We start from the raw sequence: 18,706 nt of genomic DNA, 5'->3' as shown, positions 1-18,706 counted from the left end.
TGAAAAATATATACATCAATGTTTACGCATTGTATCAATGACATTGCATCGTTGGTTATTTGATCAATTGTATGGATCCAGACTGACACAATGTTCAGTGGTGGGTTTTGTGGGGGCCATGTCATCTGTTGCAGGGCTCCCCGTTTTCTATTCTAATCTTTTCTCTTTGCAAAAGTAATGTTTGGGAGTCTAACTTTTATATATCATATTGACACACTGAAGCTGAAGATATAAATAACCATCTTAAGACAAAAGACTTTTGCACAGTACTGTATATACATACACTCACCTAAAGGATTATTAGGAACACCTGTTCAATTTCTTATTAATGCAATTATCTAATCGACCAATCACATGGCAGTTGCTTCAATGCATTTAGGGGTGTGGTCCTGGTCAAGACAATCTCCTGAACTCCAAACTGAATGTCAGAATGGGAAAGAAAGGTGATTTAAGCAATTTTGAGCGTGGCATGGTTGTTGGTGCCAGACGGGCCGGCCTGAGTATTTCACAATCTGCTCTGTTACTGGAATTTTCACGCACAACCATTTATAGGGTTTACAAAGAATGGTGTGAAAAGGGAAAAACATCCAGTATGCGGCAGTCCTGTGGGCGAAAATGCCTTGTTGATGCTAGAGGTCAGAGGAGAATGGGCCGACTGATTCAAGCTGATAGAAGAGCAACTTTGCCTGAAATAACCACTCGTTACAGCCGAGGTATGCAGCAAAGCATTTGTGAAGCCACAACACGCACAACCTGCGGATGGGCTACAACAGCAGAAAACCCCACCGGGTACCACTCATCTCCACTACAAATAGGAAAAAGAGGCTACAATTTGCAAGAGCTCACCAAAATTGGACAGTTGAAGACTGGAAAAATGTTGCCTGGTCTGATGAGTCTCGATTTCTGTTGAGACATTCAGATGGTAGAGTCAGAATTTGGCGTAAACAGAATGAGAACATGGATCTATCATGCCTTGTTACCACTGTGCAGGCTGGTGGTGGTGGTGTAATGGTGTGGGGGATGTTTTCTTGGCACACTTTAGGCCCCTTAGTGCTAATTGGGCATCGTTTAAATGCCACGGCCTACCTGAGCATTGTTTCTGACCATGTCCATCCCTTTATGGCCACCATGTACCCATCCTCTGATGGCTACTTCCAGCAGGATAATGCACCATGTCACAAAGCTTGAATCATTTCAAATTGGTTTCTTGAACATGACAATGAGTTCACTGTACTAAAATGGCCCCCACAGTCACCAGATCTCAACCCAGTAGAGCATCTTTGGGATGTGGTTGAACGGGAGCTTCGTGCCCTGGATGTGCATCCCACAAATCTCCATCAACTGCAAGATGCTATCCTATCAATATGGGCCAACATTTCTAAAGAATGCTTTCAGCACCTTGTTGAATCAATGCCACTTAGAATTAAGGCAGTTCTGAAGGCGAAAGGGGGTCAAACACAGTATTAGTATGGTGTTCCTAATAATCCTTTAGGTGAGTGTACATTTATATAAATATATGTTTAGCATACGTAGATACCCATGTTCCTACTATTAAATGTGCTGGTATTAAACATAGATATTAAATAATTACACTGCTGTATACATAATTTACATTAAGTAAGACTTAAGTCTTTTTTATTACAATCATAGATATGAAAATGTATCCAGAGCAAGGGTCTTGAACCATTTTCAGGCTAACCCCTTGATGGGTAAAGAAATGGAGCAGGTACTCACTCCCTTTACATACTGCATTAAATTGAGTGTTGTATTATATGCCAATCATCAGGGCTAGCTCGTCCTACTGGCGAAACAGGAGGCCGCCTATGGCCCTGACCTGCCTGGGGGGGCCCCGTGAAGGTGCGAACATGTGTAAAGCAAATTAACCAGGACTAAGAAACATTGTTGACTTTTATTTTGAAATTCCCCATAATCCAATGGGTTCTACTTCTTGCACACACATAGGAGAGCGTGCAGTGTGCAACGTGCGAGGACCTGATCATTTAACATACAAGGATGGTGAAAACTAAAAACAACATATGAAGTACAAAATGAGCTCTGAATAATAATCACGAAAAGACAAATAACGGAAACAAATAAAATAGCACCAGTATATCTAAAATTGGCAAGAATTAAAGCTAAGCAGTACACACTAGCCTGCATAATGTATCCTCTTAGACATAAGAGGTTATTTTCCTTGTTAATCACTGTGCCATTCCCCCTCCAAAAAGATAGATAGACCCTGTCCATGCAAAATATGCATATGAGTCACTTATGTAAGTAATAATGATTTTATACATATATTTAAAAATTACTTTTAATTTCTTTAGGAGAAAAACTTTCTAAAAGTACTAAGTGCAGGTTTAATTAGATGACTTGAGAGTCTTGTGTGCGTGGAGCATTAAGGACAGCCTATGCCAGCTTGATACTCAGTGATAACTATTAATTTACACCAATTAATATTGTTCTGAAATCAAAAAGCAACTAATAATAAAATAAACTGTTGTGTACTGATGACTCAAGAACTGCTGTTATCAACTCAATGTAATGTTGAATCAAGAGCTGCTGTCCTCGGATCAGTGTACTGTTGAATCTAGAACTACTGCGAATGACTCAATGTACTGTTGACTTGTGAGCTGTAGACTGGATCATCTTCATACGTTAATATAAACACCACAGACTGGAGAGGATGTTTTGATTATAAATAGTGGCCCCATGAGTGAGCTGTAAATAAAGTAGCTTTTTGAAGAAAGTTCATGCAGATATCCAGCAAAGAGCTGTCATGTTTTAAGGGACCATTGGGAACTGAACCACTTTTAATTTAAAAATACTTTAGGTATTGCCCTCCTCCAGAAATCACATGTTAAGGGAAAGTGATATATTGGAAAATTCTGTGGAGTGACAGCCATTTATGGTTCTGTCATGACAGACAAAGAGCCTTTTACCTTTCTAGCTCTGACTGCATTCCCATGCAGCAAAATCAATTAAGGTGAGACTAAAGTAAATTGCAATGTCTCCAAAACACAATACAGGTCTTGGCTTTTGTGTCTACTATGGGGAAAGTGAATGGACAGTTTTTTATAAATCACTCTCAGGAAATGACTGAGGTTTCTTGTGTCTTCAGACTGATGTGAACTGTCTTCTAATTGTTCACCTGCTCTCAATTTGTTTTCTTCACCCACTTCTGTGAGTAGTTGGGAAAATACCAGACTTAGTTTATAGTCTGATTTAAAAATATTATTTTTAACAAAGCAATAAACCACGAGAGACGATACAAACCAAAAACCCTTTACATCAGAAAATCCATGTAACGCACAGACTTAATAAACAGTAAAATGTATTAATAATAGTTATCTGAATGAACAAATCTTCTGCCATGTAACTTCAGTTAGCAAGCCTAACTGTGGGTTGTTTATGGTTGCCACATAGCAACGTGTCTCATTAATGTCAAATGTGTGAAAAAAAGTGTGCGTTTATACAGTAGTCATTATACAACATATTCGAACGGAGCTCATCCAAACACAACTTAGTTTCAGAAATATCGGTTTATAATAGTTATTTTAAAAGTACTTTATGTGTGTATTTTCTCAAATAGTACATTGATTTCCATGAAAGTGTTGATATTGTGGCTCTGTGGAGCTATCAAAATATTGGTCTTTTTTTAAAAACCTGACCAGCCCGACTCAGCAACTGGCATGGGTTTGGGTGGGACTATCTGTTTGTTTGGCCAATGGAAGACCTTGTCATTGATAACTAATTGTTGATGAGGCTGGGTCATCCTAATCTAAACCCTTAGATCATCCCATCCATTGCTTTAGTGTTGTGCAATAGTAACGCAATGAAAAGCCACACATAAACACACAAAAATATTCATGTATAATGCTTTATGTCTTGGTTGGGACCTAACATCAACTTCTATTGTTCTCAAATGAAGTTCAGTCATGACAACTCTCTGAATGTTATTGTGGGTATGACATATTTATGGGATTTGGTCTTGACAAACTAGATCTGCTACGTTGCTGCTGCTGCAGAGTAAGTATGAAGAATTGCTACTGATAAAACATAAATAGATATACTGTTAGCATGTGGATATTCTGCTGCTGCTGCACAATTAGACAAACACAAGATATGCTGCATCAAGTATGTATGTTGTTGATGCAAATTTAGACAAATACAATCCCCCAACAAATCAGAGAAGCTGCACAAATGCATAACATATAACACAAACCCCCCGTCAGTACAGATCTACCACCAAGACTTGTGCACTGCTGCTGCTCAGAAGAGCCATGTGCACCAAGTGTATATTAGCTAATTGTTGCTGGGCAACCTTGGCCAAATGTCTTAACCCTGATGAACTAAATCTCTATGTGTGTCTGGGCCAGCTTGGATGAAAGGCTTAAATAACAAGTGACCAGCTCATAATGTGCATCATAATGTGTTTATTTAACTAGTGACTTAGCTGTGTTGATTTATATAAATGAATAACCTAAGAAGGATATGTTTGTCTATGCCAGATTTGGGTATGGATTACATTATAAAAAACATACTTCTATCTGTGATTGCCAAAGGCTGATCTTACCATGCTAGCTAATAAAAGAAAACCCCAGTGACCACCTGAGCAAAAACAGTGCCTTCAGAAAGTATTCAGACACCTTCATGTTTTCAGATTTTGTTAAGTTGCAGCCTTATTCTAAAATATTAAAAACAATTTCACATCAATCTACACTCAATACCCCATAATGACAAAGTAAAAACCAGATTTTTGATAACTATGCAAATTTATTATAAAGAAAAAACTGAAATATCACATAATTTACATAAATATTCAGACTTTTAACTCAGTGCTTAGTTGAAGCACCTTTGACAGCGATTACAGCCTCAAGTCTTTTTGGGTATGATGAGACCAGCTTTGCACACCTGGATTCAGGGATATTCGGCCATTCTTCTCTGCAGATCCCCTCAAAGGCTGTCAGGTTGTATGGGGACCATTGGTGGACAGTCATTTTCAGGTCTCTCCAGAGAACTTCAATTGGGTTCAACTCCAGGCTTGGGCTGTGCCACTCATGGACATTCACAGAGTTGTCCCTAAGCCACCCTTGTGTTGTCTTGGCTGTGTGCTTACGATCATTGTCCTGTTGGAAGGTGAACCTTTGGGACAGTCTGATGTCCTGAGTGCTCTGGACCAGGTTTTCATTAAGGATATCGTTTGGTTACGTATGTAACCTCCGTTCCCCGAGGGAGGGAACGACACGTTGTGTCGGGGAAGCGACACTAGGGGTCTCTCTTGAGCGCCGATATTCACCTCTGATCTTATTGAAAAGGGCCAATGGGAGTTGGCAGTCGGTATTTGCATATCCCGCCCCCAGACATACGGGTATTTAAGCGGCGCAAATACGGGAGTTCATTCAGGATTTGTCGGCCACAACAGTGGCTCGGTTCAATGACATGGCGGAGGAAAGACACAACGTGTCGTTCCCTCCCTCGGGGAACGGAGGTTACATACGTAACCAAACGTTCCCCTTCTGTCGCTCTCTCCACGTTGTGTCGGAGAAGCGACACTAGGGGACCCATTCCAATCTTGCCATGCGCTGAACCTTGTACGTGGACCGCCGATACAGAGGCGGGCAGGGATTTCATCCAGTGCCACGCATCGTCTGTACCTGGCTGCACGTACCCTTCCCCAATGCCCCATAAGAACATAGAAGTCCTAGAGAGTCCATAAGAACTAGAGTCCTTCTAGTTACCCTGGGAGGGGAACAAGGCGATGTTTGCCAACATGGGAACGGGCCAGCCTGGCTGGGCCTCTTTTCTCTCTATGTTTCTCGCATAGAGCAATCACGGCCGGGCCCTTACACGCATATAGGGAAGGGGTCTTACCCAGACCCTCGCGGAGACCACACCTGCCCTTTTTCTTGGGGAGGAAAAGTGGTAGACACGCCACACGGCCGTCTTAGGGCTCGTGTGGAAAGTATGGTGCGGTGGTAGATCCAGCCTTGAAAGGGGGGAGTTGCTACAGCACGGCGACCGAGGCAGCTGTAACTGCCTAAGGGAGACATGGGGGTCCGCTCGTAAGGGGACAGAACCGTGGAATTACACACAGGGGGAGTCCGAACAGGAGGCCTTCTTATTTTACCTGTGGAGCCCCTATACCAGTACGGGGTGGCCATCAGGGTACCCGCAGTGGCTTGGGTCGGCGAGTTTCTCCGCTGAACCGCGGACCCGGAGGGCTGGGGAGGAATCGACCAGGGGCCCGACAAGGAGTGGGGCGCCCTGGGAAGAAGGCGCACTACTTTACCTTGACGTCAGGAAAAGGGCGCTGGGCGCAAGCGATCCACCTGGCCGGTCGGTCTCACGTGTTACCGAAGTTCTCACGGGCTCGGACCTGAGAAAACACGAGACGCTAACCGACTCAACGCGGAGGTTGTAAAACCTCGCGAAGGTGTTGGGTGTTGCCCAACCCGCGGCTCTACAGATGTCTGCTAGGGAGGTGCCCTTGGCCAGTGCCCACGAGGACGCTAACACCCCTTGTTGAGTGAGCTCAGACCCGTAAGGGTAGGGGCACGGCCTGGGTGTGATAAGCCAGTGTGATGGCATCGACAACCCAGTGGGCGAGCCTCTGTTTGGAGACAGCATTCCCTTTCTGCCGCCCCCAAAGCAGACAAAGAGCTGCTCAGAGCGTCTGGTGCTCTGTGTGCGGTCCAGGTAAACGCGCAGGGCGCCGCAATGGACACAGCAACGAAAGGGCTGGTCTGCCTCCTCCCGGGCAGCGCTTGCAGGTTCACTACCTGATCTCGGAATGGTGTGGTAGGAACATTGGGCACATAGCCCGGTCGCGGTCTTAGGATCACAGACGTATCTGCCGGACCGAACTCCAGGCAAGTGTCGCTGACAGAGTACGCTTGCAGGTCCCCGACCCTCTTAATGGAGGCGAGCTTGATCAGCAGGGCCATCTTAAAAGAGAGGGCCCTGAGTCCAACTGATTCGAGCGGCTCGAAGGGAGGTCTCTGGAGTCCTGCCAAGACTACCGAGAGATCCCAGGAGGGAACTAGGCCTGGCCGGGAGGGATTCAACCTCCGGGCGCCTCTCAGGAACCTGACGATCAGGTCGTGCTTACCCAAAGACTTGCCGTCTACAGGATCGTGGTGGGCGGCGATAGTGGCAACATACACCTTGAGGGTGGACGGGGACAGCCTCCTGTCCAGCCTCTCCTGTAGGAACAGAAGCACTGACCTAATCGCGCATCTCTGCGGGTCTTCGGCTTGGGAAGAATACCAATCCGCGAACAAGCACCACTTTAGGGCGTAAAGGTGCCTGGTAGAGGGGGCTCTGGCTTGGTTGATGGTATTCACAACGGTCGCCGGTAAGCCGGCTAGCTCTTCCGCGTCCCATCCAGGGACCAGACATGGAGGTTCCAGAGGTCTGGGCGCGGGTGCCAGAGCGTGCCCCGTCCCTGAGAGAGGAGGTCCTTTCTCAGGGGAATTCGCCAGGGAGGAGCTGTCGCGAGGAGCCTGAGTTCCAAGAACCAAGTCCGAGTGGGCCAGTAGGGGGCCACCAACGTGACTTGCTCCTCGTCCTCCCTGACCTTGCACAGCACCAGTGCAAAAAGGCTCACTGGGGGTAATGCGTACTTGCGCAGCCTGAGGCCCAGCTGTGTGCCAGCGCGTCTGTCCCGAGGGGAGCCTCTGTTAGGGCGTACCAGAGCGGGCAGTGGGAGGTTTCCTGGGCGGCGAACAGGTCTACCTGGGCCTTGCCAAACCGCTCCCAAATCAGCTGGACCGACTGGGGTGAAGCCTCCACTCCCGCCGGGCAGGCGTTGTCGTGATAGAGCGTCCGCTACGACGCTGAGCTTGCCGGGATGTGAGTGGCACGCAGCGACTTGAGTCGCTGCTGGCTCCATAGGAGGAGACGGTGGGCGAAGTTGTGACATGTGGTGGGAGCGTACGCCGCCTTGGCGATTTATGTACGCCACCACCGTGGTGCTGTCCGATCTCACGAGGACATGTTTGTCCCGAACTAACGGGAGGAACTTCCTGAGAGCAAGGAGGACGGTCAGCAACTCCAGGCAATTGATGTGCCAACGCAGCGGGGCCCCTTTCCAACGGCCCGCTGCTGCGTGCCCGCTGCACACAGCACCCGGACCGGGAGGCGTCGGTTGTGACCAGGACGCATCGGGACACCTGCTGCAGGGGCACTCCTGCCCGTAAAAAGCAGAGGTCTGTCCAGGGTCGGAGTGTTTTGAGGCAGGCGGGGGTGATCCTTACCCGATGCGTGCCGCGGTGCCATGCTTGTCTCGGGACTCGAGTCTGGAGCCAGTGCTGGAGTGGTCTCATATGCATCAACCCCAGCGGCGCGACCGCCGCGGAGGACGCCATATGCCCCAGGAGCCTCTGGAAAAGTTTTAGAGGGACCACTGTGCCTGGCTTGAAGGAAGCGAGGCAGTCCAGCACTGACTGAGCACGCTCGCTCGTGAGACGTGCTGTCATTGAGACTGAGTCTAACTCCAACCCGAGAAAAGAGATGCTCTGAACTGGAGTGAGCTTGCTCTTTTCCCAGTTGACCTGAGCACCTGGTCTCTGTGTGTGCATAGTAACTCTCGAGAGTGTGCTAGGATGAGCCAGTCGTCGAGGTAGTTGAGAATGCGGATGCCGGCTACTCGTAGCGGGGCAAGGGCCGCCTCTGCGACTTTCGTGAAGATGCGAGGGGACAGAGACAGGCCGAAGGGGAGGACTTTGTACTGAAACGCCTGGCCGTCGAACGCAAACCGTAGGAAGGGTCGGTGTCGTGGCAAAATTGAGACGTGAAAGTACGCGTCCTTCAGGTCCACCGCTGCGAACCAATCTAGATGCTGAACGCCAGCCAGAATATTTCTCTGCGTAAGCATTTTGAACGGGAGTTTTAACAAGGCCCGATTGAAAACTCGCAAGTCCAGGATTGGTCGTAAGCCGCCGCCTTTCTTGGGTACAATGAAGTAAGGGCTGTAGAAACCCTTCCTCATTTCGGTTGGAGGGACGGGCTCTACCGCGCCCTTGGCTAAGAGGGTCACAATTTCTGTGCGCAGGGAACTGGCGTGCTCGCCGTGTACTGCGGAAAAGCGGACGCCCCAGAAGGGGGGCGGGAGCCGGGCAAACTGAATTGCGTAACTGAGTCGAATGGTCCGGTGCAGCCAGCGTGATGCGCTGGGAAGCGATAGCCATGCTTCCCAGCTCTGCGCTAGGGGCACCAAAGGGACAAGTATTTTGGACGTACCCGGCGGGGCCTCGCAGCGGGGCGGAACAGGTAATGCAGCGTCGGGCGGCTTTGTTGCGGCCTGAGGCTGAGGTGCTGAGAATAGACTCAAAGCATTTACCTTGCTCCACGCGCCCGGCAGGGGGCGGGTTCTTGACTGAGGAGGAGGTCTGATGTTGGCGCCCTCTGGACTCGCCTGAACCGGCCAGCCGGGGACAGTCGTGGGCAGGCGGAAGGCGGATCGCCGCATCCGTGTACCGGGACTGTTGTGATCTGAAAGCACATTGCCGTGAGAACGGCATTTGCGGCCAGGTGACCCAGAGGCAAAGGAAATAGCTCTTTTATTGAGAATGTGGGTACCACAGCCCCCATCAGGGGGTGTGGCAAATGAAAAAATAAAGGATTCTCCTCCCGACCCTCCACCGGGGACGGAGCGGTCTTACCACCTCCGGAGCTAACGTCTTCGGCTCTGGGTCGGCTGTCTCAGGAACGCTTGGGAGCCTTCCGGGTCCTGGAGGGGGTTCGTGAGACAGGGGGCGTGCGCCACCTGCGGAGTGCTCGACGCTGGGGCTGAGAGCTGGGCCCGGGTTGAGGCGGAGCAGGAGCTTGTTTCCTCGCAGGGGGACGCCCTCGGCAGGCAGACGGGGCAGGGCCCGTAGCGGCAGGTCTGCGGCGGGGCATGATGTGTGAAATGGCCTCCGTCTGCTTCTTCACCGCGGAGAACTGTTGGGCGAAGTCCTCGACGGTGTCACCGAAAAGGCCAATCTGGGAGACAGGTGTGTCCAGGAAGCGGTTTTTGTCAGCCTCACGCATCTCGACCAGGTTGAGCCAAAGATGGCGTTCCTGGACCACTAGGGTGGCCATCGTCTGTCCGAGTGCCTGCGCTGTGGCCTTCGTCGCTCTCAGGGCGAGGTCGGTCGCTGAGCGCAGTTCCTGCAGCACATCAGGATCAGGTCCACCCCCGTGCATGTTTCTGAGAGCTTTGGCCTGGTGGACTTGCAGGAGGGCCATTGCATGCAGGGCGGAGGCAGCGCGTCCAGCCGTAGTGTAGGCCTTCGCGTTAAGTGAGGATGTTGTCCTACAGGGCTTGGATGGGAGTACGGGGCGACCCCGCCAGGAGGTAGGGCTACCGGGGCATAGATGGTGCGCAACTGCCCTATCAACCTGGGAAATCGCGTCATACCCGTGGCGCTCTCCGCCGTCGAGGATGGAGAGAGTGGAGCGGGTGGCACCTAGACGAGCGGAGAGCGGGGCTCTCCACGTAGACGTCAGCTCATCATGCACCTCCGGGAAGAAAGGGACCGGGGGGATGCGAGGCCGCGAACGGCGCGCTGCCCCCAGGAACCAATCATCCAACCGAGAAGGCTGTGGGGAGGATGGAGGGTTCCAGTCCAACCCCACGCTCAAGGCGGCCCGGGCAAGCATGTCGGACATCTGAGCGTCGGCCTCAGCCTGGGCCTGCTGGCCCGAAGGCGGCAGTCCAGGGGAGTCCTCAGCATCAGACACCGCACTCTCCGATACAGCGGCGAGCTCATCTGCTTCGGACTCGGGAGGATAGACAGCCGGGCCGTGAGGTGAGCCGCTATCGCCGCGAGCGTGGACGGAGACCAGCGAGCGTGTCGGGGAACGGGAGGTTCGCGGGGGGCTACCCGGCGAAACTGAACCCGCTGCCGCCCCCAAATCGCCCCCAGCGCCAACCGCACCATCCTTAATCCCGTGGGAAGAAGGAGCAATGCAGGGTGCAGCTGGGGTGGCTTGCTTTCTGTTGAAAGCGAGCCGCGACCGCAACGTGGTCATGGTCATGTTCTCGCAGTGAGAACATGAACCATCCACAAACGCCGCCTCGGTGTGATCGTGACCCAAACACACGAGACAGCGCCTGTGGCCGTCTGAAGCAAAGAGCACTCTACCGCATCCAGGAACGACACAGGGGCGGAAAGGCATCTTGAAAAAGACGCGTCCTTAAAAGGACTTTCAACACCGCTGTGTTTGCTCTTTTAGAGAAAATTACTCTTTTAGTAAAAAACTCTTTTAATACACAGTGTGTGTGTGTGTGTACGTGTCTGCGCTGTCGAAGCGCTCAGAGGCAACAGTGCACGCCATGCACTGAGAAGGAGAAAGCCGCTGTTGTGCGCCGTCAAGATCCAACAGCATGCAGATCGTCAGAGGAAAACAGGAACGTTTAAGTGGCGTGTAACTTGCAGCAAACTGCAGACAGACCATCGGCTCCGAAGAAATTTTCTGAATGAACTCCCGTATTTGCGCCGCTTAAATACCCGTATGTCCGGGGGCGGGATATGCAAATACCGACTGCCAACTCCCATTGGCCCTTTTCAATAAGATCAGAGGTGAATATCGGCGCTCAAGAGAGACCCCTACTGTCACTTCTCCGACACAACATGGAGAGAGCGACAGAAGGGGAACTCTGTATTTTGCTGTATTTTACAGTCCCTGTTGCTGAAAAACACCCCCACAGCATAATGCTACCACCACCATGCTTCACTGTTTTGATGGTATTGTTCAGGTGATGAGCGGTGCCTGTTGTCTCCAGACATGATGCTTTTTTGAGGCCAAACATTTCTAGCTTTGTTTCATCAGACCAGAGAATCTTGTTTCTCGCAGTCTGAGAGTCCTTTAGCTGCTGTTTTGCTTTCTTGCACCGAGGCTTCCGTCTGGCCACTATTCCATAAAGCCCAGATCAGTGGAGTGTTGCAGTGATGGTTGTTCTTCTGCAAGTTTCTCCCATCCCCGCACATGATCTCTGGAACTCAACCAGAGTGACAAATGGGTTCTTGGTCACCTCTCTTACAAAGGCCCTTTACCCCGATTGCTCAGTTTGGCCGGGCAGCCAGTTCCAGGAAGATTCATGGTTTGCTGGAGGAAGATATCCAATTGGCAGAGGACCATATGACGGCGTACCCGAGGGTGGAAGAGCCCTCCCACTCTCTCTCCACTCCCCCTGTGTTTTCCCCGATCTCTTCTCCCTCCCCCTCTCCTCTCACTCTGCTCTTTCCCCACAGCCCACCCCAGCACCACGGAGGCTTGGCTTCCTGTTTGTGGGGCAAAAAAGACGCCCCCCAGACCACTATCCACCAATGCTTGGTTCAACACAAGGCTTTGGGCACAACCAAAAGGGTGAGGGTGAAATGTGTGCATGGGGATATTCACAACTACCCTGTAGTGACCCTCGTTATAACATTTTGGAAAACAAAGCAAAGAGTGGAGTCTGCGGTTACTTCCCGACTCACCCATCCACTAATTCTGGGAACTAATTGGCAGAATGGGTTCAAAAATGTGTTGAAGAGAATATGTGCAGATGGGTCCTGCAAAAATGCTGTTAGATGTGAGGTGTGTGATGCTTTGGCAGGGGAAGTTGAGCCGGGGCCATCTTCGTCAGCTCCACGAAAGGAATTTCCCTTTAGAGCAGTCGAGAGACGAGACTCTCAAGCATGCCCTTGACCAACTCTTGCATTGCGCTGCAGTTAAACCCACTTATCTGCTAAATTGAGCAATTTAAATGTTAGACAATGAGAGAGTATGTTTGATTGACTGACAGAATACCCAAATCGCTCAACTGCTCACAGTACAGAAGTGATCTGAAGATTTTTTCGGTAATAGAGGGTCACGATTAGTCCACTGTCAAAAAGTTGACTGTATAGGTTTTGTCTGAAAAACAAGAGACGAAAAAGAAAATAGGGCAGACATCATTTTTGGGAATACACAGGCAGACAGTCTGTGTCTGTTTTGGAAAAAGAGGTGAATTTTGGAAATAAGATGTGATTGGTTGGAGCAGGTTGTCATTGTTGCTGCATTGTCACACTACAAAATTATGTGGTGTTAATATCAAACATGCTTGCAAATATTGCAGCGTCTGTGTAAGGTTAAGACTGGCTCAGAACACATAGTTGAACTGCTCATACTTAAAAGACATCAACGACCTTAGCCAGCCCCAATTCAGCTGTGTTCCAGGGTTCCGGACCCGAGGTCTGTGACTGCAAATGTGATTTTTAGAGCTTCAAAGCTGGAAGGTCACCCTTCCCTTATATTTTATGGACCTACAGAGCTGAGATATTCAACAAAAAAAAATATTTGTTTGTGTTCTGTTAAAGTAAGAAAGTAATACACATCTGGGATGGCATGAGGGAGAGTAAATTATGTGATAATTAAAGTTTTTGGGTGAACTATCCCTTCTGGAAAATGTCCACATTGCTAAAGCTAACTGATTTTCACTGATATTTTAACTTTTATTCACTTTTGCACATATTCTAATAACTTTTTGTTTTCATAGATTTTTTTGCACCAAACAAACTTTTACACATAGCTATGAGGCTAGTTGAAATAAAATGTTAAGCATTGTCGGCAGTGTCCTGCAGTGTGACATGATACTTTCTTCATTTAAAATTATTTTAACAGTAATTTCTTATTTTGTATACTGTAATTATTATACTTGCAGTTTACATGAATTGGGACACACTCTAGTTTATTTGTATTTTTAGAAGTAAGTTGAAATGTGATTAAAATAAATACTCAAATACACATTTTCCCTTGTACATTCATGTACACTACCAGTCAAAATTTTTAAAACACTTGAATGGAATGTTTCTCATGATCTTAAAAATATGTTGATCTGAAGGAGTATGCTTAAATGTTTGAAATTAGTTTTGTAGACAAAAATATAATTGTGTCACCATATTAACTTAATAAAAAAAGTTCTTTCCTGCCCCTTCTGTCGCTCACTTGGCCTTGTGTCGATATACTGACACTAGGGGTCTCTCTTGAGAGCCTTGTTTACCTCTTATCTTTGAGAAAAAGCCAATGAGAACAGCCCTCTAAAAGAGTATATATATATTTCTCTAAAAGTGTAAACACATTGACGATGAACGTCTTTTTAAGACGCATCTTTTTTAAGATGCCCTTCTGTCTTTGTGTCATTCCTGGATGCGGTTGTTACCTCTCCACTTCTGACGGCCACTGGCGCTGCCTCTCTTCTCTGGGCAGAGATCACACAGAGTTTGTGGATGGCTCATGTTCTCACTGTGAGGTGGTGTCGGAGGTGATTTTGGGAATTTAACGGGCACGGTATCGCCTGGTAAATCACCGTGGATCACCCGTTCCCCAGAACGCTCATTTGCCCCCTTCCGGTTCCGAGATGAGACCGGCTCGCCTTACAGCCAGTATGATGTCTCTTTCCGAGCCCCCAAGCTGGATGAGAGTTCGTCGCTGCATCAGAGAGCATCTTGGCAGACTCCGACGCTGAGGACTCGACTAGGCTAGTGCCTTTGGGTGTGCTGGCCCAGTCTGAGGCTGACGCTGAGCTGTCCGCTATGCACTGTCTGCTTTTGCACTGATTGTAGCATGCTGAAGTGTGTTGATTTAAGGCAAGACAAAATAAAAGAATGTATGAGCTTCTCTGTATACTTGAAACTCAAGACATTTTTCACCTTGGAAATGTGCCTTTACTAATAAAAACATGATTTTACTAATTGCCTGACACTGTATTAAACATTTTAATTAGTTTCAAAATAGACTGCAAAAATTTCTCACCACCTGCTGAATATTTGTGACCACCTGAGTAAGTGCTGACACAATCTGACTTTTTTAATCATGGCCGAATATAACAACCTCTCTTTTATTAGTATTTAACTTAAGGAAAATACATGTCATGCTGGAACAGAAAATGGCTCTCGCTAAAGGAGCAACACACACAGTAAAACGCAACACATTAACATAGTAATAAAAGCAAGCTTATATGCAACACAGTTCAATGGAAAGGAGGAGGCGAGAACCGGCTTGACAATATAAATGATAGTTTAATTATAAAATGAACCAAAAAGACAAATACACACAGATGTCTCTCTCTCTCTCTCTCTCTCTCTCTCTCTCTCTCTCTCTCTCTCTCTCTCTCTCTCTCTCTCTCTCTCTCTCTCTCTCTCTCTCTCTCTCTCTCTGTCATCTTTGGTCACCTTTATCACTCTCTGGGTTTATCAGCCTAATTATGGGTCGGGTGTGCAGAATCACGACCCGGCCACACTCTCCACCCGGCCATATTCCTCCCTCGTTCTCTGTACAACCCCCCTTCTTTCCCTGGGGTGCTGACTCAATCTGAACTTTTTTTTAATCATGGCCGATAATAACAACCTGTCTTTTATAATTATTTAAATGAAGGAAATTACATGCTATCCAATTTTATTTTATCTAATACACATGCTTGAAAAACATTTAAATTAGTCAGATCATTAAGATTAATTGACAACTACAATTGCAGGTCATCTGCATAGCAATGAAAACTAATGTTGTATTAATGGCCACTGCCACAAACCCCAAATCGATGGAGTGTGGCAGTTATGGCTGTCTTTCTGCAAGTTTTGGCTTTTGCAATTTAAATCAAGTTAAATCGAGCATTCTCCAGCAACCTCCACTATCAATAAATCATTGGTCACCCTATGAAGGGTAGTTTCTGAAATGTGATTTTCTCTAACTTAAATTGTCAAAACTTTGTGTGTGTGGGGTAATATTCCTAATTCTTTTCTCATTTATTTTGTTCCTCAGCCCTCTCAAATGTGAAATTATGGGCCATTGACCGACAGTGTTTCCAAACCATCATGATGAGAACTGGACTCATCAAGCATGCTGAGTACATGGAGTTCCTGAAGAGGTGGGTCTCCTTCACTTTGTATTTATTCTTTTTTTTACCCTGATGGAAAAGGTCTCTGAATGAATAACACAGAAATGAATGGTTATGCAATCATGGATAATGTCTTGATTAGGGATATAACCCCGATTCCCTGAGTAGGAAATGAGATGTTGTGTCATTAGCTGATGCAATGGACCCCCCCAGTGGTCGTTATGGTCTGAGGCCCTTTAGAATCATGCCAGATTATTGGCTGATGGTGCTTAAGCAACGCTGAATAAGGAGCTATGTAATGGGCTCCGGATAAGCATTCACTTGGTGCCATCTCCTCAGAGGCACAAACCTGTGTAGCAAAAGACTTTGTTTCCTATTATGGGAACCAGGGTTACATACGCATCCGAGAAGGTCCCTTTCATATTTATTTTTTTACGCTAGGCCATTGCTGATGCAAAAGGAACAGTATACCATAACGCCATTCTACCAGTAGCTGTCAACTGTACCAGCCCTTTTGGCAAGCATATAGCAGCTCACAAGCGGACTATACACACACAATTATAAGTTCAACCCTATTCCAGCAAACAGAACATAGGAAGCAGGAGTTAAATCCTCATCTAGATCCAACAAATCAAACAAACAGATGCTTTGACTTACACCACTGGCAAGTGTGGTCATCTCACTCTTATCTGACTCAAATGGAGGAGGAGAGGAGGGCTCAAATGTAATAGCCTGTGAGCCACATGGGGTAGAAATGACCTTGGGTAAATAACCCAATCAAGGTCTCAATACCACCTTCAACAAACCCGGTGCAACATCCAAACAAGATGGATTGACCGACAGTGCATGCAAATCACCAACCCTCATAAAAGGCGCCAATGCCAAAAGCAGGGCAGTCTTAAGAGTAAGAAACTCATGTAACTCACTCCTCCCTGATGATTGATGTAAGACACCACTGTTCTGTTGTCCAGATGAGAACATGACTGCCTTGAATCTCCAGAAGGAAACAGCACTGGTAACATTTCCAGACAGTTTATGTGCATTGTCAGCCGCTAGCCTGCCCAGACTCCATAGGATAGTTGACCTTCGTACACAGCACCCCAACCCACAGAAGAGGCCTCTGTGGCTATCACTTTGTGATGACAAACCTGTCCCTATAGAACACCTGACTCCAGAAAGCGAATTTTGCCATAGGGCTCGACAGAATCCCATTTCATCTAATACTGAAAAGGCCTCATGAGCAGATCCAGGGGAATAGTAGCAGATGCCGCAATCATGAGCCCCAACAGACTGAGAAACTTTCTTGCTGGGAGAACACACTCCTCTTTGAACAGCGCTAGACACTGGCACAATCATTGAAAATGCCTCGGTAACAGAACTCTCTTGTGTAGTTTGACTCTCAGTCCTTAATTGTCCAAATGACTGAGAATGACATCTGGATGTTGGGCAGCAAGACTCTCTGAGTGGGTCACCAACCAATCATTGAGATAATTAATAATGGGGATGCCATGGAGCCTCAGAGCTGCATCCATGCATTTTGTGAATGTGTGCGGTGCAAGGAAAAAAAATCCAAAAGGAAGGACATCAAATTGGTTCACTTTGCCTCCAAAAGGGAATCCTAGAAAGTGTCTGAATGTGAAAGTAAGCATCCTTCAAATCTATCATCACTAACAAGTCCCCTGGTTATATTTAAGACATGAACTGTATGTGTGACAATTCTAAATATACATTTCATTAGTGTGAAATGAAATTGCCTGGAATCCAAAATGGGACACAAACCACCATCCATTTTCGGGACTAGGAAATAGTGGCTGTAAAAACTGTTCTCCCTCTGAAAAGGGAAATGTATTCCATTGCCCCTTTCTGCAAGAGAGAATGATTTTCTTGAGCTAGAAACAGAAACTTCCTGAGAAAATACTACTGTAGAAATTACCCAGTTGAATACTGACAGAGCTCATCTTAATTTAATGACATAACCATGCTTTATCATTCAAATTACCCAATTTAACACCACCTGAAACTGTTGCTAAGGTGATAAGTGGGGAGACAGTTGGGTTATCATAGGAATTGCATGATTTGGTTACTCTGCAATGGCACTGAGTAGCCACAAGTTGGTGCCCTTGGCTCAAGACGCTTGGCCGTGGGGGCAGAGGTGAGACTAAAGTTTTTCAATACTTGTTACCCAGCACGAGTCACGGGGAGAGGCTGAGCTAAATTCCAGTGCTGACTGAGCGTTTAAGGCATAATGAACAACAAACTTGTCTCCATGTCCGGAGGGCAAACGGGAGAGATGGAAGATGACAGTCCAATTTATATCACATAATTAAGTCTACTGAATGGGAGCTCGCCCTCCGCTTCACGGTGAGCAATTCAGGCGTGTTTTGGCTGGCCAGGAGGCCATTTGAATGGTGCCGGTCAAGTCTCTAAGCACTTGTGCAGGTGCAAATGTGATGGGGGAAAAGTCTGTGGGCACCAATCTTTAGGAGGGGGCACAAAACTTGTAATCATAGCCCTTTGTGTCTCTTTTCCAGAGCGCTGCAATGACGCTGTGTACCGACACTGTTGCTTTTCACCGTGGAACTCCTCAACCACCGACTGCACGTTGTCACAAAAGAGTCCTGCCTGTGAAAAAGAGGCGATCAACAAACAGGATCCAAATGATTGGTGAGCCTGGTCGAGTAGTGATCCCAGGACTTAGAAATCTGCCGATGGTGGCAGCCTATGTGCACGCGCATTGACCCGCTAAAAAAAAGCTCATCCAGCTAGTCCAGATGTAGTTTCTCCACTGCATGTGTGACAATCTCTTTTTGTAAGACAGAGTGAGCTTGAAAACCTGTCCGCTCTGGGTCAAGGCCTCGG

General features: G+C 47.5%; 1 protein-coding gene across 1 annotated transcript in view; it reads left to right on the top strand.

Moving 5' to 3' along the window:
- Positions 1-18,706, top strand: part of LOC127627193 (cGMP-dependent protein kinase 1-like) — a 336,892-nt gene that overhangs the window by 178,139 nt on the left and 140,047 nt on the right. Inside the window, exon 4 of the mRNA XM_052103472.1 lies at positions 15,772-15,877. Within this exon, the coding sequence (XP_051959432.1) occupies positions 15,772-15,877 (106 nt within the window). The remainder of the gene's footprint in view (positions 1-15,771; positions 15,878-18,706) is intronic.

Source organism: Xyrauchen texanus, chromosome 33 (assembly GCF_025860055.1).
Source record: "Xyrauchen texanus isolate HMW12.3.18 chromosome 33, RBS_HiC_50CHRs, whole genome shotgun sequence".
Classification (NCBI taxonomy): domain Eukaryota; kingdom Metazoa; phylum Chordata; class Actinopteri; order Cypriniformes; family Catostomidae; genus Xyrauchen; species Xyrauchen texanus.
This window is presented reverse-complemented; position numbering and strand designations above follow the sequence as displayed.